The 21,147-nt window shown below is 42.3% G+C and overlaps 1 protein-coding gene across 4 annotated transcripts in view; it reads right to left on the bottom strand.

The window, feature by feature from the left end:
* LOC105199537 (opsin, ultraviolet-sensitive) overlaps positions 1-21,147 on the bottom strand; it is a 713,170-nt gene that overhangs the window by 32,946 nt on the left and 659,077 nt on the right. For 2 of the 4 annotated variants that reach the window (XM_039448693.1, XM_039448691.1), the window contains one exon: positions 13,698-14,014. The exons of 1 other annotated variant lie outside the window; for it this stretch is intronic. In XM_039448693.1, the coding sequence (XP_039304627.1) occupies positions 13,912-14,014 (103 nt within the window). In that variant the 3' untranslated portion in view covers positions 13,698-13,911. Of the gene's footprint in view, positions 1-13,697; positions 14,015-14,869; positions 16,865-21,147 lie in introns of those variants that run through there. One more of the 4 variants, XM_039448692.1, reaches the window with a different exon arrangement.

Raw genomic sequence — 21,147 nt, 5'->3', positions numbered from 1 at the left:
AAATGGAAATGGCCAGGGCAACTTTCAGAGAAGCTAGAAGGGCCCTGAGGGTTACCATTTGCCGGGCGAAGACAGCGGCCTGGGATGAGTTGGTCTTCGCCCTGGACGAGGACCTATGGGAAGACCTTACAGAATAATAAGAAAAAAATTTCGCTCGTGGGCATCTTTAACGGAAACCCTGGTTTCTCGGTTCCTCGATGTAGTGGTGAGTACTCTGTTTCTCACTAGAGAAACAAGAGATATCCTGGCAAAAACTGGCCCTCCCTCGGGTTGAACCAAGAAAATGGGATCACAGATAAAAAATTGGCCGCTGCCTTTGTTCGCATAAGTAGAAACCGGACGAAAGCGCCAGACCCAGACGACGTCTTTGGCAAAGTTTATGTCCGGGTAGCTTCGATAATCGGATCTTAAGAGAGACTTTACCGGCTGCCTCAGAGAAGACACTTTCTCTAAAAAATGGAAAAGAGTCAGGCTTGTCCTCCTAAGAAAGGAAGGCAAGCCAGCGGAGAGTCTCTCCGCATAGGCCAATATGCCTGCTGGACGATGCGGGCAAAATTTTTGAAAAAATCATTACCAATTGCATCGTTCAGCACCTTTCCCGGAATGGTCTCAATCTGTCCCCCGGCCAATATGGATTCCGAGATTGACGATCGACGCTACTTAGCACGTTCGGTCCTTTTCGTAGTCCATTACGGAGGACGGGGGAATAACGTTAGCGGTATTCTTGAACATCGCTAACGCTTTCAATAGTGTCTCTTGGAGCAAAGTAGTTGGCGGTACTTAAAAAGTATGATCTTCTACCGCCCTACTTTTTTGCCATTATTTAGGACTATTTTCGGGATAAGCAGTTGGAGTTCCATAATAAAATGAGACTCCAGCAGCGGAGGAATATGACGTGCGACGTTTTGCAGGTCAGTTCTGGGTCCCCTGTTAAAATGTTGCGTACAACGTCATACTCCGCGAGGCTTCTTACCCCTTGGCTGCCACACTGTGTGCTACGCAAATGACACACTGGTGGTGGCCGAAGGAACTTCTTGGAAAAAGCTGGAAAAAAGCTGTTAAGTACAGCAACTGAGCAGTGGCTTGTGTCGTTGGTTCAATTAAGGAGTTGAGCCTGAGAGAGGCTCTAGAGAAGATGGAAGCCATTTTTTTCCATAATGGCTCCGTCGGGGCTCCCCTTTGAGCACAAATCCTGGTGGACGGACCCCAAATCTAGATGGGGACAACCCTGAAGTGTTTGGGGTTGTTGCTGAACGGTCGTTAGAACTTTGTCAAACACTTCAACAGACTGACTCCACAATTGGGCAAAAGAGCGGATGCCTTTAAAGGACTGATGCCCAACCTCCGGGGTGCTAGTGTGAGGCGCGCGTATTTCAGTTGTGTAATCCAACACAACCTTAATGTGAATGACCTTGGTAACCATACAAACAAATATGGCAATAAATGCTTTGGTGGCCTTGTGTCCTTGGCCTTTCATCATCCTTAGCATGATTGGTCCTGCGGAATCGACTCCGATGTTGCTAAAGGGGCACGACAAAATCACTTGCAAAGCTGGAAGATTGCCCATGATTTGTTGCGGTGTGGCCGCCCACCATTTCACACATATGAGACATTGGTAGATGTGCACTTTGACTGCGGCGCGACTTCGTGGGAACCAAAATCGTTGGCGTAAGAGACTGAGGTCTGTTGGGTGCCGTTGTGAAAGGTACGAGCATTGCACAAGTCGATGACCAGAGTGGTAAGGTACGACGGGAGGCAGAATCATCGGATGCTTTTCGTCATATGCAAGAAGCGAGTGCTTAATGTTGCCATCGATACAAAAAATATTCTCAGCATCAACAAATGGACTCAGGTGAGTGAAGTTGCTTCTTTTCGGCAGTGCTCGACTCTTCATAATGGTATCCATTTCTGACGTGAAAATTTTAGATTGCGTGACCTTGACCCAAGCAAACAGGCTTCGGTCAATCTCCTCCGCCGAGAGTGCATCCATCGCTGAATTGCCAATGTGGAAGCCATCAACGGTACCGCGCTATCACTCACAATAGCCTGCGGAGAAAACAAAAGCGTACAAATAACAAAATCCACCCCGGAAGTCAGCTAAAGGTGGTGAGCGAGTGACCGCTGCTCCGGGAGGTCAGCTTCGTCTTTTGTTGTTACCTCAGTGCAGTCTGGAGGAATATTCCTTCTCGCCAGCCAGGGTGGCCCTTGCCACCACAGTGTGTGTTGCTAGTTCATCAGGTGAGATACCTCGAGAGGCGCAATGGGTCAAGTTATCCTAGCTGACCACATGTCTCCATTGTGCTATTTTTTTTTTTTTGTTTACGGAGAGGAAATGCGTTACCGCATACCCCAGGCCCCGGGGGAGGCCTGGTGGTTATGTGGGGCTCTCCCCCGACGGCAACATGCCGTCGAGGGCTTACCCACTAAAACCTCTCCGGGTGTCCTGCCCTGGTCCATGACTGGGAGGCTCCGAAAACGCGTGTGGCATACTTCCGGAGCCCCCCGGACCCGGTCGGCCTGGGCCCTAACCATGGCCGCACCTGGCCGGGCTTGAGGGCCTGTCTGCCCTAGGTCGGGGGAGGGGGACACCATCCCTCCCCTCGCCTCTTCCCCTGATGTTTTGGGGGTAAAGCTCGGGGTGTCCGGCCCCCGCCGTAACCCCGGGTCTCTTCGCGCCGCGTTGACGGCGGCGCGGCCCTTCTTCCTACTCTGGGGGGGGAGAGAGAGAAAATCCTTCCCTCTCCCCCGCCCCGGCAAGGTAGTGGGGAGAGGGGGGGAGCGACTTTGCGTTATGTCGCAGGGTCGCTCTCCCCGAACCGTCAGGTCGGGTCTGCCTCGCCGGGCTCACTAGTGTGAGGCGCCGTCCTCCCGCGGTTGCGTGTCCCAAAAGCGGGGCCAGCAGCCGTAGGGGAAGAGAGTCGCCTTCTCTCCCCATTAGCGTTGTCGCTTCCCTCCTCCTCAATTGTGGGAAGGGAAAAGGCGATCGCGGCTGATCTATTGGCTTCCCGCCGCCTTTTAGCAGACGGGTCGCGGGGGGTCGGGGGGCAAGCCTTCTTCTTCGGGGCGGCCGGGGGGGGCAAGGTGGGTCATGGCCCCCGTCCCCGCTGTCCCTAGCGTCGTTGTTTAGGCTGGGCATGCATCCCCCCGGCCTCCTTTCTCTTACCTTTTCGGTCTCCTCCTCCTTGCTCGCAGAAGGAGGAGACCGCAAACCATGCTCTCTCTCTGCTGACCATCTGGCTAATGATGGCCCGCAGAGAGAGGTTGTCACCAATTTCTTCTCTCAGGACTCCGCGCAGCTCCTCCCACACTGGACAGTCTTCCAGCCTGTGCTGCGCAGAGTCCTGATTCGCCTCGCAGTGATGGCACTGTGTCGTCGGCACCTTACGTATCCTGCACAGGTACTCACCGAAGCAATCATGCCCGGTGTCGTCCAGTAGGACGAGCCGCCCCAAGGGCGGCCCACCCATTCGTCCAAGTGGAGTAGGACAGCCTCCAAGATCCGAGATTCTGCCGCCGGCGGGTCGTTGACGAGGCTCTCTCGCCAAGCTCTCATGGCCCGCCGGCGTGTTCTCTCCCGTAGTAGCGCGGCGATCCTGGAGGTAACCACTCCCCCCTGCAAGCGGACGGCCTTCGCTCTGGTGTACGACCATGCCAGAGCGTCGGCCGTGAATTCCGCCGGGGGGAACCCCGCCAGTACCATGGTCGCCGCGCTAGGGGCGGTGCTGTAAGCGCGCACAATCCTTCGCGCCAGCCGCCGCTGCACTGCGTGCAGCACATCTCGTATGCTGCGGCTGGCCAGCGCCTTGCGGAACCAGACTGGGGCTCCGTACAGAGCCCCAGCCATGGCCGCGTAGGCGTACGCGCGCCTTGCACCGACTCTCGAATCTCGGAGGTTGGGCATCAACCCCCGAAGGGCGTCCGTCCTCCTGCCCAATCGCTGGGCCAGTTTGTCGAAATGCTCGACAAAGGCCCAGCGACCGTCCAATAGCAACCCCAGATATTTTAGGGTTGCCTCCACTCGGAACCGGGTGTTGTCCACCCGGACGAAGAGCCATCACGAAAGAAAATGGCTTCCGTCTTCTCCGGGGCCACTCTCAGGCCCAGGTTTTTGATGGAGCCGACGACACAGTTCACCGCCCAATTGCCCATGGCAATCACTATCACCCAGGAGGCTCCCCCGGCCACCACGAACGTGTCGTCAGCGTATCCGACGACGTGGCAGCCGGGGGGGAGGCCCCCGGGGAGCACCTTGTCGTATGTGGCGTTCCATAGCAGGGGGCACCGTACTGACCCCTGCGGAACGCCACACGACATGTCCCTCCGTTGCTGGAGTCCGGTTTTGTCCCGGAACTCCAGCACCCTGTCCCGGAAGTAGTCCCGAACGATAACGACGAGGTAGAGCGGCAAGTGAAAATGCTTGCTGAGCGCCGCCACTACCTCGCCCCAAGGAATACTATTAAAGGCGTTGGCGATATCCAGGGATATCGCCAACGCCACCTTCCCGTCCCCCGTGATGGACTCCGAGAGGGATCGGACCTGTCGTATTGCGTCGACGATCGATCTCGCCTCTCGGAATCCATATTGTCCGGAGGACAAATCGGGACCAATCCGGGACATATGCCGGATGATGCGGTTGGCGATAATAAGCTCAAATATCTTACCCGCATCATCCAGCATACAGAGGGGCCTATACGCGGAGGGACTTTCCGCTGGCTTGCCCTCCTTTTTAAGGAGGACAAGCCGGGCCCTTTTCCACCTCCTGGGGGAAGTTCCTTCTCGGAGGCACTTCGTGTACAGGCCACGAAGTGCCTTCCCGATGTACGGTGACGCCCGGGCCCAGACCTTGGCGTGTATTCCGTCTGGCCCGGGCACCTTGGCCTTTCTTCCTTGGATGCGGGCGAAAGCCGCGGCCATTTCGTGTCTGGACACCTCCAGATGTCTCCACTGTGCATCGGGCAGCCTCCTTTGTATCTCAGACAATCGGTTAGCGACATATGTCCGCCATCGCAACAGATGTTCTTTTATCCAACTTAGAGTCACTGTAGAGTCGCACCATAAATGGATTGATTTGCCTTGTAGGTTAAGCGTGGAGATGATCTGTGTCGTTAATTGTATCAGGAGTGTGGCTGCGTATAACTCTAATCAACGCAGGGAGACTTGCTTAAGCGAAGCCATCTTGGTTTTCAATGTCACTAGTGACACGGCAAATCCATGACTCTCCTCGACTCGGAGGTAGAGCACTGTTGCGTCAGCTTGTTTTGAGGCGTCAGCAAATGGATTTTCATGACCTGGTCAGTTGCTAATGTCCGAAGCCATTGTGGTAACCAGATTGACGTTACCGCTGAAAACGCCGTAAAAAATTTGGCCCAGAACGCAGAATCGGCCTTGCTCAGTGGAATATCCTATTTCAGACCTGGTTGAAAGGCAGTCGATGCCCTTTAATCAGGTCTAAAATAAGATCTTGGCTCGTATTACAACGGAAGTTAGCCATCCTTGCGGATTAAAGAGCAGAGCGGACTCTGACAAAATCGATTGCTTGGTGACCAAGGTCCTCTTAGTTGGCTTCACCGCTATGAAGAAGACATTTAAGTAGGGATATCATTTAAGGTTCAGCGTCGAGTGACTCTTTTGTGGCGCCCATGCGTTTTCCTCTGGCCTTGATTGGTGAACGTTTGAAATGTTGCACAAAATGGAGCCCATTATTAGACGCCCATTTTCTTAGTGGAAAGCCGTCCGACATGCAGATGCTCATCACATCTCGGATAGCTAGTATGACCTCGTTCTTCGTTGGAGCGCTGGAGTATATCGTCCACCTAGACATCTCTTCGCAGGAGTGCAATTCCTCAAGGGAAGCTTTATCGTCAGCAAGTTGGCGTAGTGTGCAAATGGCCAAGCAAGACCGTAAGTCACCATATTGCTGGATTGCTTCCTTCTTGCTTACTCGCCACAGTATTTGCTGGAGGTCTTTGTTCTCTGGGTGCACTTAAATATGCCAGTACATCTTTTCTACATTGGCAACAAAGACGTACCGATGCCAACGCAAGCGCGTCAGCACGTCGATCAACGGCGGAAGCAGGTTTGCTCTAACAAGTAAGTGCTGATTCAGAGATCCGTGTGATGGAGTCATTGCAAAGCCATTGAAGACTACTCGCAATTTAGTTGAGGTGCTGGATGCCTTTAGCATTCCGTTGTGCGGCAGATAACAGGCTCTCGTTTCTCTTCCCGCAGGCTGCACCCGGGACATATGCTGCAGAGCCTCGTATTGGTCCATAAAATTGGTATAGAGAGTTTGCATTTCCTTGTCTTGCTCTAGCCGTTGTTCCACGTGTTAGAGCATTCATGTACCCAACAGTCTAAATTCAGAAAAATCTAGAAGAGTAGAGGATACTAGAAAACGGACAACTTACCAGCCGTCTTGATTGCGCAAGTGAGTGCGCACAAACAGCTCCTCGCACTCTTGCTCGAGTGGCGTTAGTGGAACTGCACCTGGTTGAGGTTCATCCTGCTCCCAGAATCGTCAAACAAGCGATGTCAGAGGCTTGCCTATTGAGCATTGTAATACCGACGCGGTGGCGTGGTGCTTGAGTGATCCCAAAGAACCCAATACAAGCCATCCGAGGTTGATCTGTTGTGCCCCGGTTCGTCGGGGTCACCTCTGCATACTTCGGAACCAATGATGGCAGCGTGCACGCCCGCGCCCAGCAGGACATCGATTTTTCCAGCGGAGAGGAACTCTGAATTGGCGAGGTCCGTGTGGATGTGGCCAGTCTTACACGGCCAAACTCGTCACGGCCATATACACAGTGATCCGCGGCAGTATCAGTGCGGACACGCAAATGACGGGATCTCCGTTTTGCAATGACATCTCGCGTATAACCCTGTCCCTTGCGACTCCGTTTTGCTGTGCCCCCACGCAAACGGCGCCTTCCTCCGTAGTAGGCGTAGCCGTGGGCCACCTCTGTTATGATAGACGTCTCGAAGCCCGGATCTACCAAAACCCAAATCAAATGCAGCACCCCAACACGATCCGCTACGCGCACTCGAATCGTAGTCAGAAAGACAACCTCGTCCCCATCGTTGACGTCCTGCGCAACGAGAAACAATTTTGCAAGGTTAGTATCGGGACCTCTACATAAATCGTGCAGCGAGCTATGATGTCAATGTCCACACATCGCGCATATTCTTTTGGACGGGCACTCACTGACCTTGTGTTTTCTCAAACTATTCAAGCATAGTCGATACTCATCTACGACACATTTTTGCTCCGCTGCCAACTTGGTTTTGTAGGATTCATAGAGCATCAGAAAATAATTCTTTTGGCAAAACGTGCTGCGCGGTTTTGTAGCTTCTTGTTTTCAGGCAAGATGAGTCCCCACCGCCCATGATACACTTTCACTGTTTTTGCCAGCGCTCGCAGACGCCTCCGTCTTGATCGATTGAAGCGTTTCCAGCGTCTGCAATTGACGCTCCAAAGATTGTCAGAAATCGTCGCATGACGGAGGGTCAACGCCCGCGAAGTAGTCCTCCCATCGCCTACGAGATTGCGAGTCGAGCAACTCAATTGGATGAAACACAAAGAAGTCCTCGCAGTTGGTGACGGATCTCTTTAAGTTCTTTAGTAAACTTGCGGTGCGCTTAAAGCTGTGGTAAAGGCGGCGCAAGTCGGCGACTGACTACGACTTCAATTTTGGAAAAACGGTATACTTTGCGTAGTAAGAGCGCACTAGAAGCCGCAGATTGTCATAATAGTCCTTAAGTGTCTGCCACGCCACGCTGAAATCCTCATCCGTCGTGTAAAGTTCGCGCATCACCAGTTTCGCATTACCCTTGAGTCGCGTCTTGAGGTAGTGTATCCTGGTCACGTCGGAAATAGAAGTATCCTTCACGATCAATGACGTGAAGAGATCGCGGAATGGTAACCAATCCTCAAACTTCCCGGAAAAGGTAAGTATGTCCACCCGTGAAAGTTGAGTACGTGAGGGTAGTAGGCGGCAAGCTAAACCTGCTGTGCAGCCTCAGGAGTCGTAGTTGAAGCAAACAGCGCTTTTGACCTCGAGGACAGCCGTACAACGTCTAACATAAAATTCCTTAGCCTGACTCATAAAGTTTGCTGTAATGTATTCATGTTTCTTGAGAGCCATGCTATGCGCAAAGCGGAGTTGTTCATCGGTAGCCTATAATTTGTGCCATCGGCCATCCATAAGGGATAGAACTGTATTGAGTTGAGCTCTAGATACCTTATTGAGACTGATCTTTTTTAAATTTTCAAATGTGCGATTTATGGGACCCGATGTCTCGTATTGTAGATTAATTAATGCCTGCATTGTTCTTGTAGGTCACTCACGGCACTGTGAATGATGATGGAGCACGTTATTCTTAATTAAAGAATATTTATTCTTGGAGTTATTCTAAGCATAAAATATTCTAAGATTAAATCATTTATGCATTTCTTTAAGAATTCATTTTTTTTTTGTGGGTTGTGATAAAGTCCGTCTTGTCTGAGGTACGCTCTGGGCTGAATCAGCGGCGGAGTAGTTGCCCGGCTGACCCGTCTGGGGCTTGGGATGCGGGAATGTAAACCTAGGGCTCTTTTAGGAACCCGTAGCACCCGTAGCATCCCGGTTCGAGCAACTGAGGCTCGACTTTGGTCGAGTCTCGGTCGCTAACTCCGAAGAGGAGTTTCCGCCCTTGGGCGGAGACTCGTTTGGGCTAGGACGGATTGTGGTGCTAGTTCAATCCTGTGATCCGTCTCGAGCTCAGACGCCGAAAAAAGTTGGATTTTAGTGGGATGCCGGCCAAGTTTAGGTCGAAGAGACCTACATACACTGCGTCCTGTCCTCACAGGCGCGGGGACCTATAGAGGTGTTTCCCAACTAAAAAAAAAGGTCTGTCTTGTCACGTGATCTTCGCAACGCGCGTAAATTGCGTTAAATGTTCTACCGCATATCTTGCATTTATCACGGTATATGAGCGTTGTTTTTGAGCCCCCCTCCTTTTTCTGATGTTGGACGGTCAGACTTTTTTCCTCGAATCGGCGACCTACAGTCCAAGGGTCTCATCGCGGCTGCACTTGCGGAATTTCTCATGCTATGACAGGTGCGGTGTGACACGTCATTCCTTTGGCGTTTCCATCATTAATTTCTTGCAATTCTCTGCACAGTATAATGGCCATACTGAGATTTAAGCGATCGACAAGCGTAAAAATGGAAAAAATGGGCCATATCACTTGCGTATTTTTGTTCTTCTCCGAGTAGTTCAATATTCCACCAGCAACAATAACTTTGGTAAACCTTTACAAAAGGGAAGCAGCCTTTGACGACCTTGACCTTAACATATGTTATCAATAGGAAGGTACTAAGTAACAAACAAAAGGTTTTAAGTAATGCTTACGTCTTATTAAAAAAACTCGGAGAAAGAAAAAATAGTTTTTCTTAATTATTTCACTAAATATTCGTTTTACGAAAAAATGTGTCAAACAAAAAATGAAACTAGTAATAAGCTCTATAAAAAAGGTCATACACATTTTTTATCTAACCTCAATACTTTAGTCGTTATAGTAGAAAGACTGTTTTAAAATAATTTTTTTTTATTTTTACTAGTTTTGTGTGAAAAGTAGATGCTTGGGCGGCTCCGTCCCTCCCCCGCACCCCCTCCCCGTATTTTTTCTAACTTAACTCACCTCGTCTCAGTCGGTCCACTAATGTCGGAGTGGATATGGGAGGGGGTGGACCGTTAGATGTATGTGTGTAAAACCCAATTCAACCCTAAATTTTCTGTGATTACAAAAAAAAATTATAAATAAATTTTTATAACTGCTTTAATACTTTTTTACATTATAGGTTATATTGAATTAATATATACATTATTTAGTAATTATATACAATATTGACCGCTTGTAGAATTCCTTATGTGATAAAAATGTTATACGTAGTAAAATAATATGTTCAAGATGTCAACATTCACTAAAAAGAAGCAATGTTCCTGAGAATCATATATTTCACTGCAGAAATGTACATTATAAAATGAAAAATCGCAAACGTCAAAGATGCATGATTTACAGAAGTCGAACACGAAGTTATTTGACTGACTGTCTGACATACACTAAACCGTAAACGAAATCAAAACAACGCATATTTTTCTATTTATGGACTTTCCATGCACTAAATAGCTACACAAAGCAAGGTCCACCCCCCTCCTTCCTTGCTTGGGAGCGAAACAAGTACACACACACACACACATGTAACGGCTCACCCTCCCGCACCCATTCCGACGTTAGTGGACCGACTGAGACAAGATGGGTTGGGTTAGAAAAAATATGGCGAGGTGGTGCGGGGGAGGGGCTCCGCCCCTTCCCCGTCCAAGCATCTACTTTTCACGCAAAACTATTGAGAATTTAAAAAACTTATTTTAAAACAGTTTTTCTACTATAACAACTAAAGTATTGAAGTTAGATAAAATATATATATGACCTTTTTTTAGAGCTTATCATGAGCTTCATTTTTGTTTGACACATTTTTTTTGTAAAATGAATATTTTCTGAAATAAGTAAAAAAAACTGTTTTTCCTTTCTGTAATATTTTTTTAATAAGACGTGAGCATTACTTAAAACCTTTTGTATGTTAGTACCTTCCCATTGATAACATATGTCAAGGTCAAGGTCGTCAGAGGCTGCTCCCCTTTTGTAAAGGTTTACCATAACTTTTTCCTCAGAATCCGTCAGTCAGATGAGACGGTGTTCTTACAGATTCCGTTGACGCTTACCGTCGATCTACAAATTTGTCGAGCGCGACGCTAAGAGCACGATATACAACTAGACAACAAATAAAAATAATATTTACAGCCACAGCGCGCAGATATACCCGAGCCATACGAGGGTGGTCTGATAAATAGAAGGATTAAAATACAAACGCAATATTCAGTGAAAACGGTTTTACCATTATATAGCCCCATTTTTCTAACAACGTCTGAAATTTTAACAAATTTCAGCCTACTCTGTCTATTAGTTTTAAAACAACCGATATTTTGTTAATGCACGGATTTAGCTCGCGGTGAAATTAACGGAATAGGTTCGAAGTGGGAGAAAAAAAATAAATCGGTTTTCGAGATGCGTTTGTCGCAATTGTGAGTTTTATTGTTTAACGCTACGTTTTGACATAGATACACAGATATATTTTATAACAATAAAAAAAAGAAAAGAAAAATTCGTGGCAAAAATATAATGGATTCTAAATCTAATTTCTCTCGGACAACAAATACGGTGGACTATTTACAAATTATGTACAGTCGGCCTTGATCGCAAAGTTGTGCGGGAATCTCAGGGTTTTCGGAATCGGGGCCGGCGTTTCCAAGTATTCTGGCTGACTGAGCTCCTAGGCGTGGTTGCGTTGATATTTGGCGGGGCGCGGTGTATGGCGCACTGACGGTGCAAATGCGCGGGCTAGCCCGGTACGCTTGTACATTTAGAAAAATCGTACTTGCGACGCGTCTGGCTTAATAGCCTGTGCGGAGATTCTGGCGCTCTCAAGTACCTTGGTGGCGGCAAAGAACCTTTACCGCTTTAGTCTTCAAGGTGGCTATGCGGAAGGGAACTGTGTTCTCTCGAGCGTCAGCTTGTCGAGTACCTTGACAGCGGCAAAAAACCTTTACCGCTTATTTTCGCTGGAGAAGTTTTGGATCAGAATCGGGATCAGAAAATGGATGTCGAGCGTGCGAGCGGAGGCTTTTTATAGCCCCTGGCTCGCATGTTCGGTCGTTTTCGTGTGCTCTTGTTCTCTCTCGAAATTTCATCTCGACTTCCTGTCCCTCCACGGTTGCTGCACAAACGCGCTTTCGCGGGGATTTCTTCTTACTATTAATTGGTAGTGTGCGTGCGTGCGGTCTTTTACTGTGCATGGGTCTGCTTCGTGTTAACGGCCACCTTCGGTTGTTAGCGGTGTTGTCCTTGTGGAAGCGTTTAGGTAGGCGCCAGCGTGCCTTCTGTTCTTTAAAACCTTTGACCTCCGGTTGGTGTTCGCCGGGAATAATGCATGCAACGTGCATGCATTGTTACAGTTTTGTGTTAGCAGCCGATTAAAGTAAATAAAGGATATAATGTTAGAGTATCGGTAGTTCTCTAATTAAAGAGTGTCAGTACTTCCCTAATATTCTATATTTTTTATTGCTTTGTCTTGTAGTCAATTTCGAAAATTTTTCAAAATACTATAAAAAAGTTTATTTTCGTTAAGTACTTTTCAATTTACGATGTTTGAAAGTTACAATACATTGCAGCATTCAAACCCCACAACTCAAAAAATACTCAATAAAAATAAACTTTCTTGTAATGTTTTGGAAAGTTCTTGACACCAGCTATTAGATTCTGGAAACAAAAGTAAGATATTTTATTTAAAAAAATTAATGTGATTTTGATGTGACGCCATCTAAGGTCAAATTGGTAAGATCAGTAAATAGTTCTTTTAAAATCCCACAACTTTTATCTAAAACACTTTTTCCTAAAGTGTTTAGTTTCCGAGATATTCCGCCGCCCTAGAACTTTTTGAACACCCTGTATGTGTATACATATATATATTTTACACGCGCATACACACAAGCGCTTACGCACACGCACTCACAGGGAATATCTCGATTGGACATGTAGCGATTGGACTCAGCACAATTGGAAACCTAACCTTGTCGGTAGGAAAAGACTAAGATGGGGTAGGTGCGAGAGTGGATGGGCCATAGACCTATTTCCTTCCACCCCCCCCCCCTTTGTGTGTGTGTATGTGTGTGTGTGTGTGTGTGTGTGTGTGTGTGTGTGTTAACATGACAACAAGATTAGGTTTCCAATTGTACGGTGTCCAATCGTGCGGTTTCCAATCGTGCAATTTCCAATTGTGCTGTGTCCAATCGTTACGTATCCAATCGGGTGTCACCCCACGCACGTACACGTGTACATGTATATTGATATATCGATTTTTACTGATTGTGAGACAGCACTGATGAAGGAGTTGTCTGTATTTTTTTCGGAGTACCGCAACGTATAAATTGACTTAAAAGTTTTCCTAATTTATGATTGCTTTAATTTAGTATTACAGAATTCTAGAGTTTTGCTGTGTTTTATTAAGTTACACAAAAACTCTTTTTTTTAAATCTTTTTGTGTTAATATTTCCCGTGTTAATGTAAAAGTGATGAGAGTCAATTCACAAACAAGTTTCAGTAACTATTTAAAATTACCTTTTTATTTGTAATTTGTAAGTAATTTCTTTTTTCATCTTTTTTTAGAGAAAAGTCTCTGTCTGTCTTGCTCTAAAACTGTAAGAAAAGTTCAAACAATCAGTCAATCATTCTTTTTTTTCTTCTTTCCATCTTTTTTTCATGTACCTTTTTTATCGTTATATCTTTACTATCGTGGTCAATTTAAAAAATATTTAACTGTAAATATCGATAATAGATACTTTAAAATTTGCTTAATGCATTAATATCTACGCAATATGCATGTAATAAGCATAAAACAGCTTGTATTTCTCACGTTTAATTAACATACGGAAAATAATATTTAGAACATTTTTAAAACATATGCTAGGAATTTGATTTATTATCCTGTTTTACTATACATATAATCTTACTGTTGTTTTCTTTGTAGAGAGTAAGAATATATTGTATTACATTATTAAAAGTAAATAGAAGCAAATTTGCAAGAAAATAGAAAGAAAACAAATGTTGTTTTTACCAAGCTTACTTTATTCACATTTATAAATTTACAATTATTTGCTTGCAACTACATAGTGAATATAGATTATGCATTCAACATCTTGTTATAATAAAAAATATCTTCTTGACGATTATATAACTCATCACAATTGATGACAATTACATTATATCGTCTTATTAGCAATTAACTAGTTATTGTTTAGAATAAAATTGAATAAGATTTAAGATGATGATACATTCACTGATTCAGTTACTGAGCTCTGAGTGTCTGCGGGAGATTTCTCTTGCAATTCTAACCAGGGCAAACGCTTTTGCAGTTCTAACCTGTTGCGGAACAATGTTTATAGAGACACGACGTTTCAACATTAATATTAAAAATACTGATTAATGCAGTTAAATTCAAAACAAAAAACTAAATAACTGCATAAAAGAGAAATCTATAAGACTGTTTTTTGGGCCACTTCCTAATTTTCATAAAATAATCTTTTTCGCTCTTTGATAACTTTAGTAAACAAAAAATATAATATCTGTATATAAGTATCTGAATATAGTTCCATTTGTAACTGTACAATTACAAAAATTTTTTGCAGGTGGATGTAAGCCGCTGATTAAAAAAATTCATCAACTTTCTAATCAATTTTTTATTAAAAGTCAACATTAAAAGCCTTTTAGATTTATAGGATTTTTAAAAAATCCAAAAACACTAAAATATCTTAATAAAACTATCAGATCTATTGAAAAATATGTCAAAATCGAAGTGTAAAATTTAAAAATATATACATAAATATAATAAAAATTTGATTAACGAGTAAATTAACAATATTAGGGCTGCATTCTAAATTGCGCATGAAGAGCGTAAAGTGCGATACTGATGCGCAATGCTTCAAAATCGCTCCATTCTTTCAATACGCAGATGAACGCTTAACAATTTCGGAATGGTTTTCTTTGCGACCTATATGTTGAATGGATTCTGTCTATAAGAGCATATTATTTAATATTAAATAATATTCCTAAAATGTTTAATATTAATAAAAAATGGTTTTATGTGTCACTCTTGATAATATTATATAAATATTGTAAGAATATTGTAATAAAAGTAAATAACACTATTTATTTTAGTATTTTAAATTATCAGAAATATTATATAACTTTTAAAATGTAATAATTATCTACCTTTCATAAAATAATTATTTAAATAGTCTCTGTTTTGAGCTATCTTATTTTAATTCAACGTTGATTTAAGGAAGAGAGAAACCTTTAATTCTTTATATCTCTAACCCACACAATAAACAATTTTTATTGGGCAAGCAAATTCTCCCACCATATCACCAGAATAAATCGCGACCGGCAACGAAACGCTGCCAAAATTGACAGTCGAGCACACAAACAATCAATTAAACGTCTACAATTAGTCGAAGAATCTAATCTCTCCTCCTCTTTTTTCACTTTCTTACTCTTTAGTATCACATACAGATTCTACCCCCGACCAATCTCCTGTATCATTCCGTCCGTATTCCTCCTTTTCCTTTGACACCACCGCAGAACCCCTCACATCCCTTCGCGAATCATTTTCTCCTTTAACAAACTTCCTCCCTTTACCTCTCTCCGATTTTTTTATCACTCCTCAGATTCACCCCCCCTCCCCAAAAAAATTTATTAGAAACCCCTTTTTCACCGTTTTTTACATATCCCGATCAAACCGAGAAAATCGTTCCTTATCCTCCTCCTTCTTCCGCGCATTCAACATTTTCTTTTTCCCCACCTAACCGTCAAGAAGCAAAAGAACTTCTCGACCGTATCTCTCCGGAAATTTTAAATGAAATAGCAGACCTCTTCACTTCTCTTCCCCTTAACATGTATATTTTTTTAAACAATTAATATAATAATAAGCTGAATCTAATGAAAATTTTGTACTTACATTTTTCTCTGCAAATTTGTTAATCAACCACTACCTCAATAAAACAGAAATCTCACAATGGTATCTTGTACAATTACACATGTATCACACACACTCATTTACGCAAATCTTATACAGTATAATAATATTAAATGTAACTAATAGAATTTAAGCTTTTGTGTAATCTAATTTGTTTTATTAGTGATTTCTTTTATTATTCATTTTTAAGTTTTTTTTATTAACCACTTATTAGATGCGCAACTAAGTTCTAGCTATTTTTTTCTGAAAATGCAACTTTATTGTTAAAAAATGGTTACAAATGAATCATTCAAAGTATTGCCCATCGCTAGCTACAACTTTTGCCCATCTTTCTGGCAGAGCTCGAATGCCGTTACGATAAGTGTTCGTCTTTTGAGGCTATCCATGAATCAAGCCATTTTTTGATGTCTTCATATGAGCGGAACTGATCAGCTAGACCATGTGCCATCGAACAGAATAAGTAATAATCGGACGGCGCAATATATGGGGAATATGGCGGGTGGGGTAGAACTTTCCATTTAAGCGTTTCCACGTAGGTTTTAACAAGTTTGGCAACATGAGACCGAGCGTTATCATGCAGTAAAATCACTTTGTCGTGCCTCTGCTCGTATTGTAGCCATTTTTCGCATAGTGCTCGGCTCAGTTGTATCAATTAAAATCGATACCGTTCCCCAGTGATAGTCAATTTCAACAGCTCATAATAAATAACACCGACCTGGTCCTACCAAATACACAGCATAACCTTTGCAGCATGGATATTCGACCGATGACGTAGAAGCATGACCGGGCAGTCCCCATGACTTTCTTTTCTTTGGGTTGCTGTAATGAATCCATTTTTTATCACCCGTCACGATGTGATGAAGAAAACTCTTTCTTTTTTGCCGCTGAAGCAGTTGTTCACAGGAAAAAAAACGACGCTCAACGTTCCTTAGCTTCAAATCATAAGAAACCCAAGTTCCTTGCTTTTGAATAATTCTCAACGCATGCAATCACTTGGAAATGGCTTGGCGGGCAACTCCTGCTGAAGCAAGCTGTTCTTGCGTTTGGCATGAATCCTCATTGAGCAATGCCTCCAATTCAACGACTTTGAATGTTTCTGGCCTTCCTTCACGCGGACGGTCGTCAACATCGAAATCACCGTCTTTGAAGCGACGGAACTAATCATGGCACGTTGCTTCACTTAGAGCATCATCTCCGTAAACTTTCTGGACCTTTCGATGCGCTTCAGCCACCATTTTCTTCAAATAAAATAAGAAAATTAACACTTCCCGCAAATAACGATTATTTGAAACAAAATCAGACATATTCACACAATCAAAAGTATGTGACGCCAAAACAAAATCACTAACATGTTAACGCGGTTTGTTTACCATATGTCTAAGCTTGGTTCATGACGTTTTGGATATGTCTAAATTGACCAGCACTTACTGCTGGAGCCATCTATTGACAAACAGCGGGAACTTAGTTGCGCACCTAATATGTTACTTTTTAATTACTTTACTTTTATTTTACAATCATTTTAATTTATAATCATTTATATTACTTTACATGTTAGAATAAATTGTAGTTTTTACTTTTAATTTCTTAATTCATTTATGTTAACCACCGGTCCCTTGCTCGAACGAGATTACACTGAGTCAGATTCCTCGTCAAAGTGCTTCGATTCGTTTACAAGAAACAAGAACCACACAGACGCACAAGATCGAACGGAAGTCATAAGATGTCCACGACGTACTGACCTTATTCAAACTTAATGTTTTTAATTTGTCGCACGCACCTTTAAAACACGTGTGCACGAGACTTAGGATCTGTTGCATCTTTCTTTGCCTCCATTCATGTCCCATTTTCTTAGACTTACCCGGTTATATAAATAAAGAGACTTGCCTGAGAATTCTAGACGTAACAAGGTATAACTCTTAATTTTGCAAACAGTAAATTAATCAACTATTATTCTGTCAGATCAATCGTTACAGATGGAAATACGTCAATAACACTTCATTTTGAATCTATCAGACGTACGGAACTTCATAATGTAATAACGAGTACAAAACGTAAAACATGTAAGCAAACGTTTGATAAACAAAGATGTTATGAGTCTTATGGATCGCTACTATTTGGGTCATTGTAATTTGTAATTATTTATTATATAATTGTATTTTTGGACTTTTGAATAAAATATCTATGTACTAGCAGAAATTTGTCTATTTTTCTAATATTTACCTGTATTACAATATAAAAGTTTTTAAGTAGAAACATCAGCCACCAAGCGTTATTCGTAAAAATGGATATAAGGTAGAAACACCCTTAGATCTCTATGATTTGCGATCCTACAGATTGTGATAAAACTTTTTTCGTAACAAGACATTTTTGAAATATGAATTCTATGAGTGATCAAGAGGCGCGGTCGCGTCTCGTGCCAAGTCCACGCTTTTCCACGCTTTATAGCGAGACAGACCGACCCTCTTTTACGCGAGTCAGCAAATTCAAGCATAACGAGATTATTAGATCTCAGTAACGGCTAAACCGATCAAGTTCTGATTAGTCTCAATCAATAGCTTGGGGGCGAATTGTATAAGAAAAGTGTTTTCATTTTTTCTCTCCGTGCTCTATGTGCGGAGGTATCGCGATGGAAAGTCCAAATCTTGGCATTTTCATTTAAGATACGTCATTATCGCCAAGCAAATTTTGTCCAGTACATGTTTTCGACACAGAGTGAGAGTGGCGCTCGTGAACCGTTTTGTGTGTCATGTGATGCATCTACTAAGTTTAACCGCATATTATTTTACTATTCAGAATGACAATCAGGTTACACCAAATATGGTAATAATGTCGATGACTACGCTAATGATCCTAAGCCAAAGCTTATTGTTATTGACGATTTTATGCGCAAAGCATCCGATAACAGTGTTATGGATTTATTCACAAAAGGGAGTCAACATAAAAATTTCAGTGTCATTTTTATTACACAAAATTTATTTTACCAAAGACGTGGTATGCGTAATATTTCATTAAATGCCAATTATATAGTTGTGTTTAAAAACCTAAGAGATTGGGCCCAAATACAGCATTTAGTACGCCAAGTTTACCTTGAGAATACACGGTTCTTATGGGAGGTATATAACGATGCAACATTGGCAGCATACAGTTATTTATTACTTGATTTAAAGCAATCCACACCGGAAAATTGTCATTTTTGCACTCATATATTTCCTGATGATAAGTACCAACATGTTTATATACCACAAAAAAGCTAAAAGATAGGGGTACCGCACAGAAAATACCAATAATACGTATCTAATATTTTTACAAAATTTATTTGATATATAGATGTGTTTGTTTAAAGTGCTTATATACAATCATGAATTCAAATTTTGTTGGTAGCCAAAATGTTTTCCATCTTGGTAGACAATGGTACTGTCGATGAGTTAACAGTTGAACAATTACAATTTATACTAAAAATTATTTTACTACGGAAATTTGGTAGATTATATGTGGGATAAGCTTCCTCAGTATATAAAGAAAGATCTAGAAATGTTATCGACGTTGTTTAAAACATTATAATCAAGCGACTCAACAACTGCATATTGACGGCCCAGCGCCGTTAATTAAAAATTATTGTAAATGTAACAATAAAAGATCGACCATTTAGTAAATTTTAAATGTAATGGCCCCGACAATATATCTTATTCAGTCAAAAACACGCAGCAATACTGCAGACCTTATGTCACCTTAGTAATAAACAGCGTGTTGCTATCTTGAAAAAAGTTGACCCAAAACTTATTAGGTGTATATGTGAGTGTGCTTTAAACATATTAGGAGTAATATGGCTCTTAAACAAGCATATAAACGTTGTTTGGAACGTCATGCAAACATATTGCAATGACTAACTGATAAAAACGCTTCTTGGAAGAATAAGAAACTGCTGGTCGTAAAGCGAGGTGGTTTTTTTACCTTTATTATTAACCTCTATTCTAGGCACCGTGTTATCTCGTCTTATAAATGAAAACGAAAGAATAATGGAAAACGCAAAAAAAAATGGTTTTGATGCTCAAAGAAAAAGTCGCGCAGTTAATACAAACATCGAATGATAGAACAATTCAAACTCCTGATACGACGTTAAGCAGACTAGATGAAAAAATGCTTGAAATTCTCTATTCAAGCAAATTTGCAGACAAAAAAAAATGCAAAATGTTTACTTGCAAACGTTATTACATTACTTGTATTTCGTAGAAAAAGCAAAACGTAATATATCTACTAAACCTACTAATATTTCAATTGACACTGTATACAAAACAATGCAATCAAGATATTCAAAGGATGAAGAGGTAAAAACACCAGAAAAAAAGATTGTTTAGACGATTTATTTATTTTGGATAGCGTACCATCAAAATATCGACCAAAAGCTAGACTCTTATTAAATCCTATACATTTTAACGCTTCTGAGAGACTAATTTGGGATAAATATAGTGTTATCGATGGTGTAAAAATAAAGAAGTTTAATATTGTTGACCTTATAAACAACGCTATGCGCTCCAGAAAAATAGCAAAACCGATTGGCAAAAATCGCTGCGTCACACAGCACAGTGTAAAGGTCCCACGTGAATTTATAGGAAATCAAAATTTATGGTTAAATGAACTGGTTGATAACAATACGCTTCAAGTTCTTAATAATACATCTGCATACAGTGCTGGACCATCGCGTATGCGGTCTGATTCAAGTAAGCTTCCTACGAATGATACCGATACCTACAGCAAGTGTTATGGTAGCGCAGATAAGTGGGAAGTTTATTACCTAAAAAAAAAAACACTGTAGTAGAACATGAAGAAGCTAGAGAAAATTTATTACAAACCAACGCATGCAGCCTCTTTTTTTGGAGCACCAAAATTATTGCGTAAAACAAAAAAATCAATATCCAAAAACAAAACAATTGCTTGGCTGGAAAGTCAAGCTGTATATACATTGTATAGGACTTTACGCCGCCAATATTCTTCACGTTCTTACAATCTGTATAATATTGATGATTTATGGGAAGCAGACATCGTAGATCTACGTGCAATTAAAAATTATGATGATAATTATACATATTTACTCGTTGTTATTGAAGTTTTAAGCAAATTTGCTTGGATTGAAAAACTACGTGATAAAACAAGTGTTAGTGTTACTAGGTTTAACACATATACTGGCCCGTAGTAATGGTAGACGACCTATTGTTGTACAGACATCGTGGTAAAAAATTCGTGGGGTCTGCCACACAGCTTTTTTGGAAAAATGTAAAAATTGGCTTTCAAGTGGCTCGTAATCTAGATGTGAAAGCTGCAGTTGTTGAAAAATTCAATAGGACATTAAAAAAGCGTATGTGGAGATATTTCACTTATGCAAGAAATAAGCGGTATGTCGATGTACTAAACAACATTGTTGATGTATACAATCGCTCGTATCATAGGTATTAAAATGATCCCGCAAGATGTAACATTAAACAATGCAAGATTTGCCCGAGCAAATCTCGCACGTAGATATGAC

Source organism: Solenopsis invicta, chromosome 4 (genome assembly GCF_016802725.1).
Source record: "Solenopsis invicta isolate M01_SB chromosome 4, UNIL_Sinv_3.0, whole genome shotgun sequence".
NCBI lineage: Eukaryota > Metazoa > Arthropoda > Insecta > Hymenoptera > Formicidae > Solenopsis > Solenopsis invicta.
This window is presented reverse-complemented; position numbering and strand designations above follow the sequence as displayed.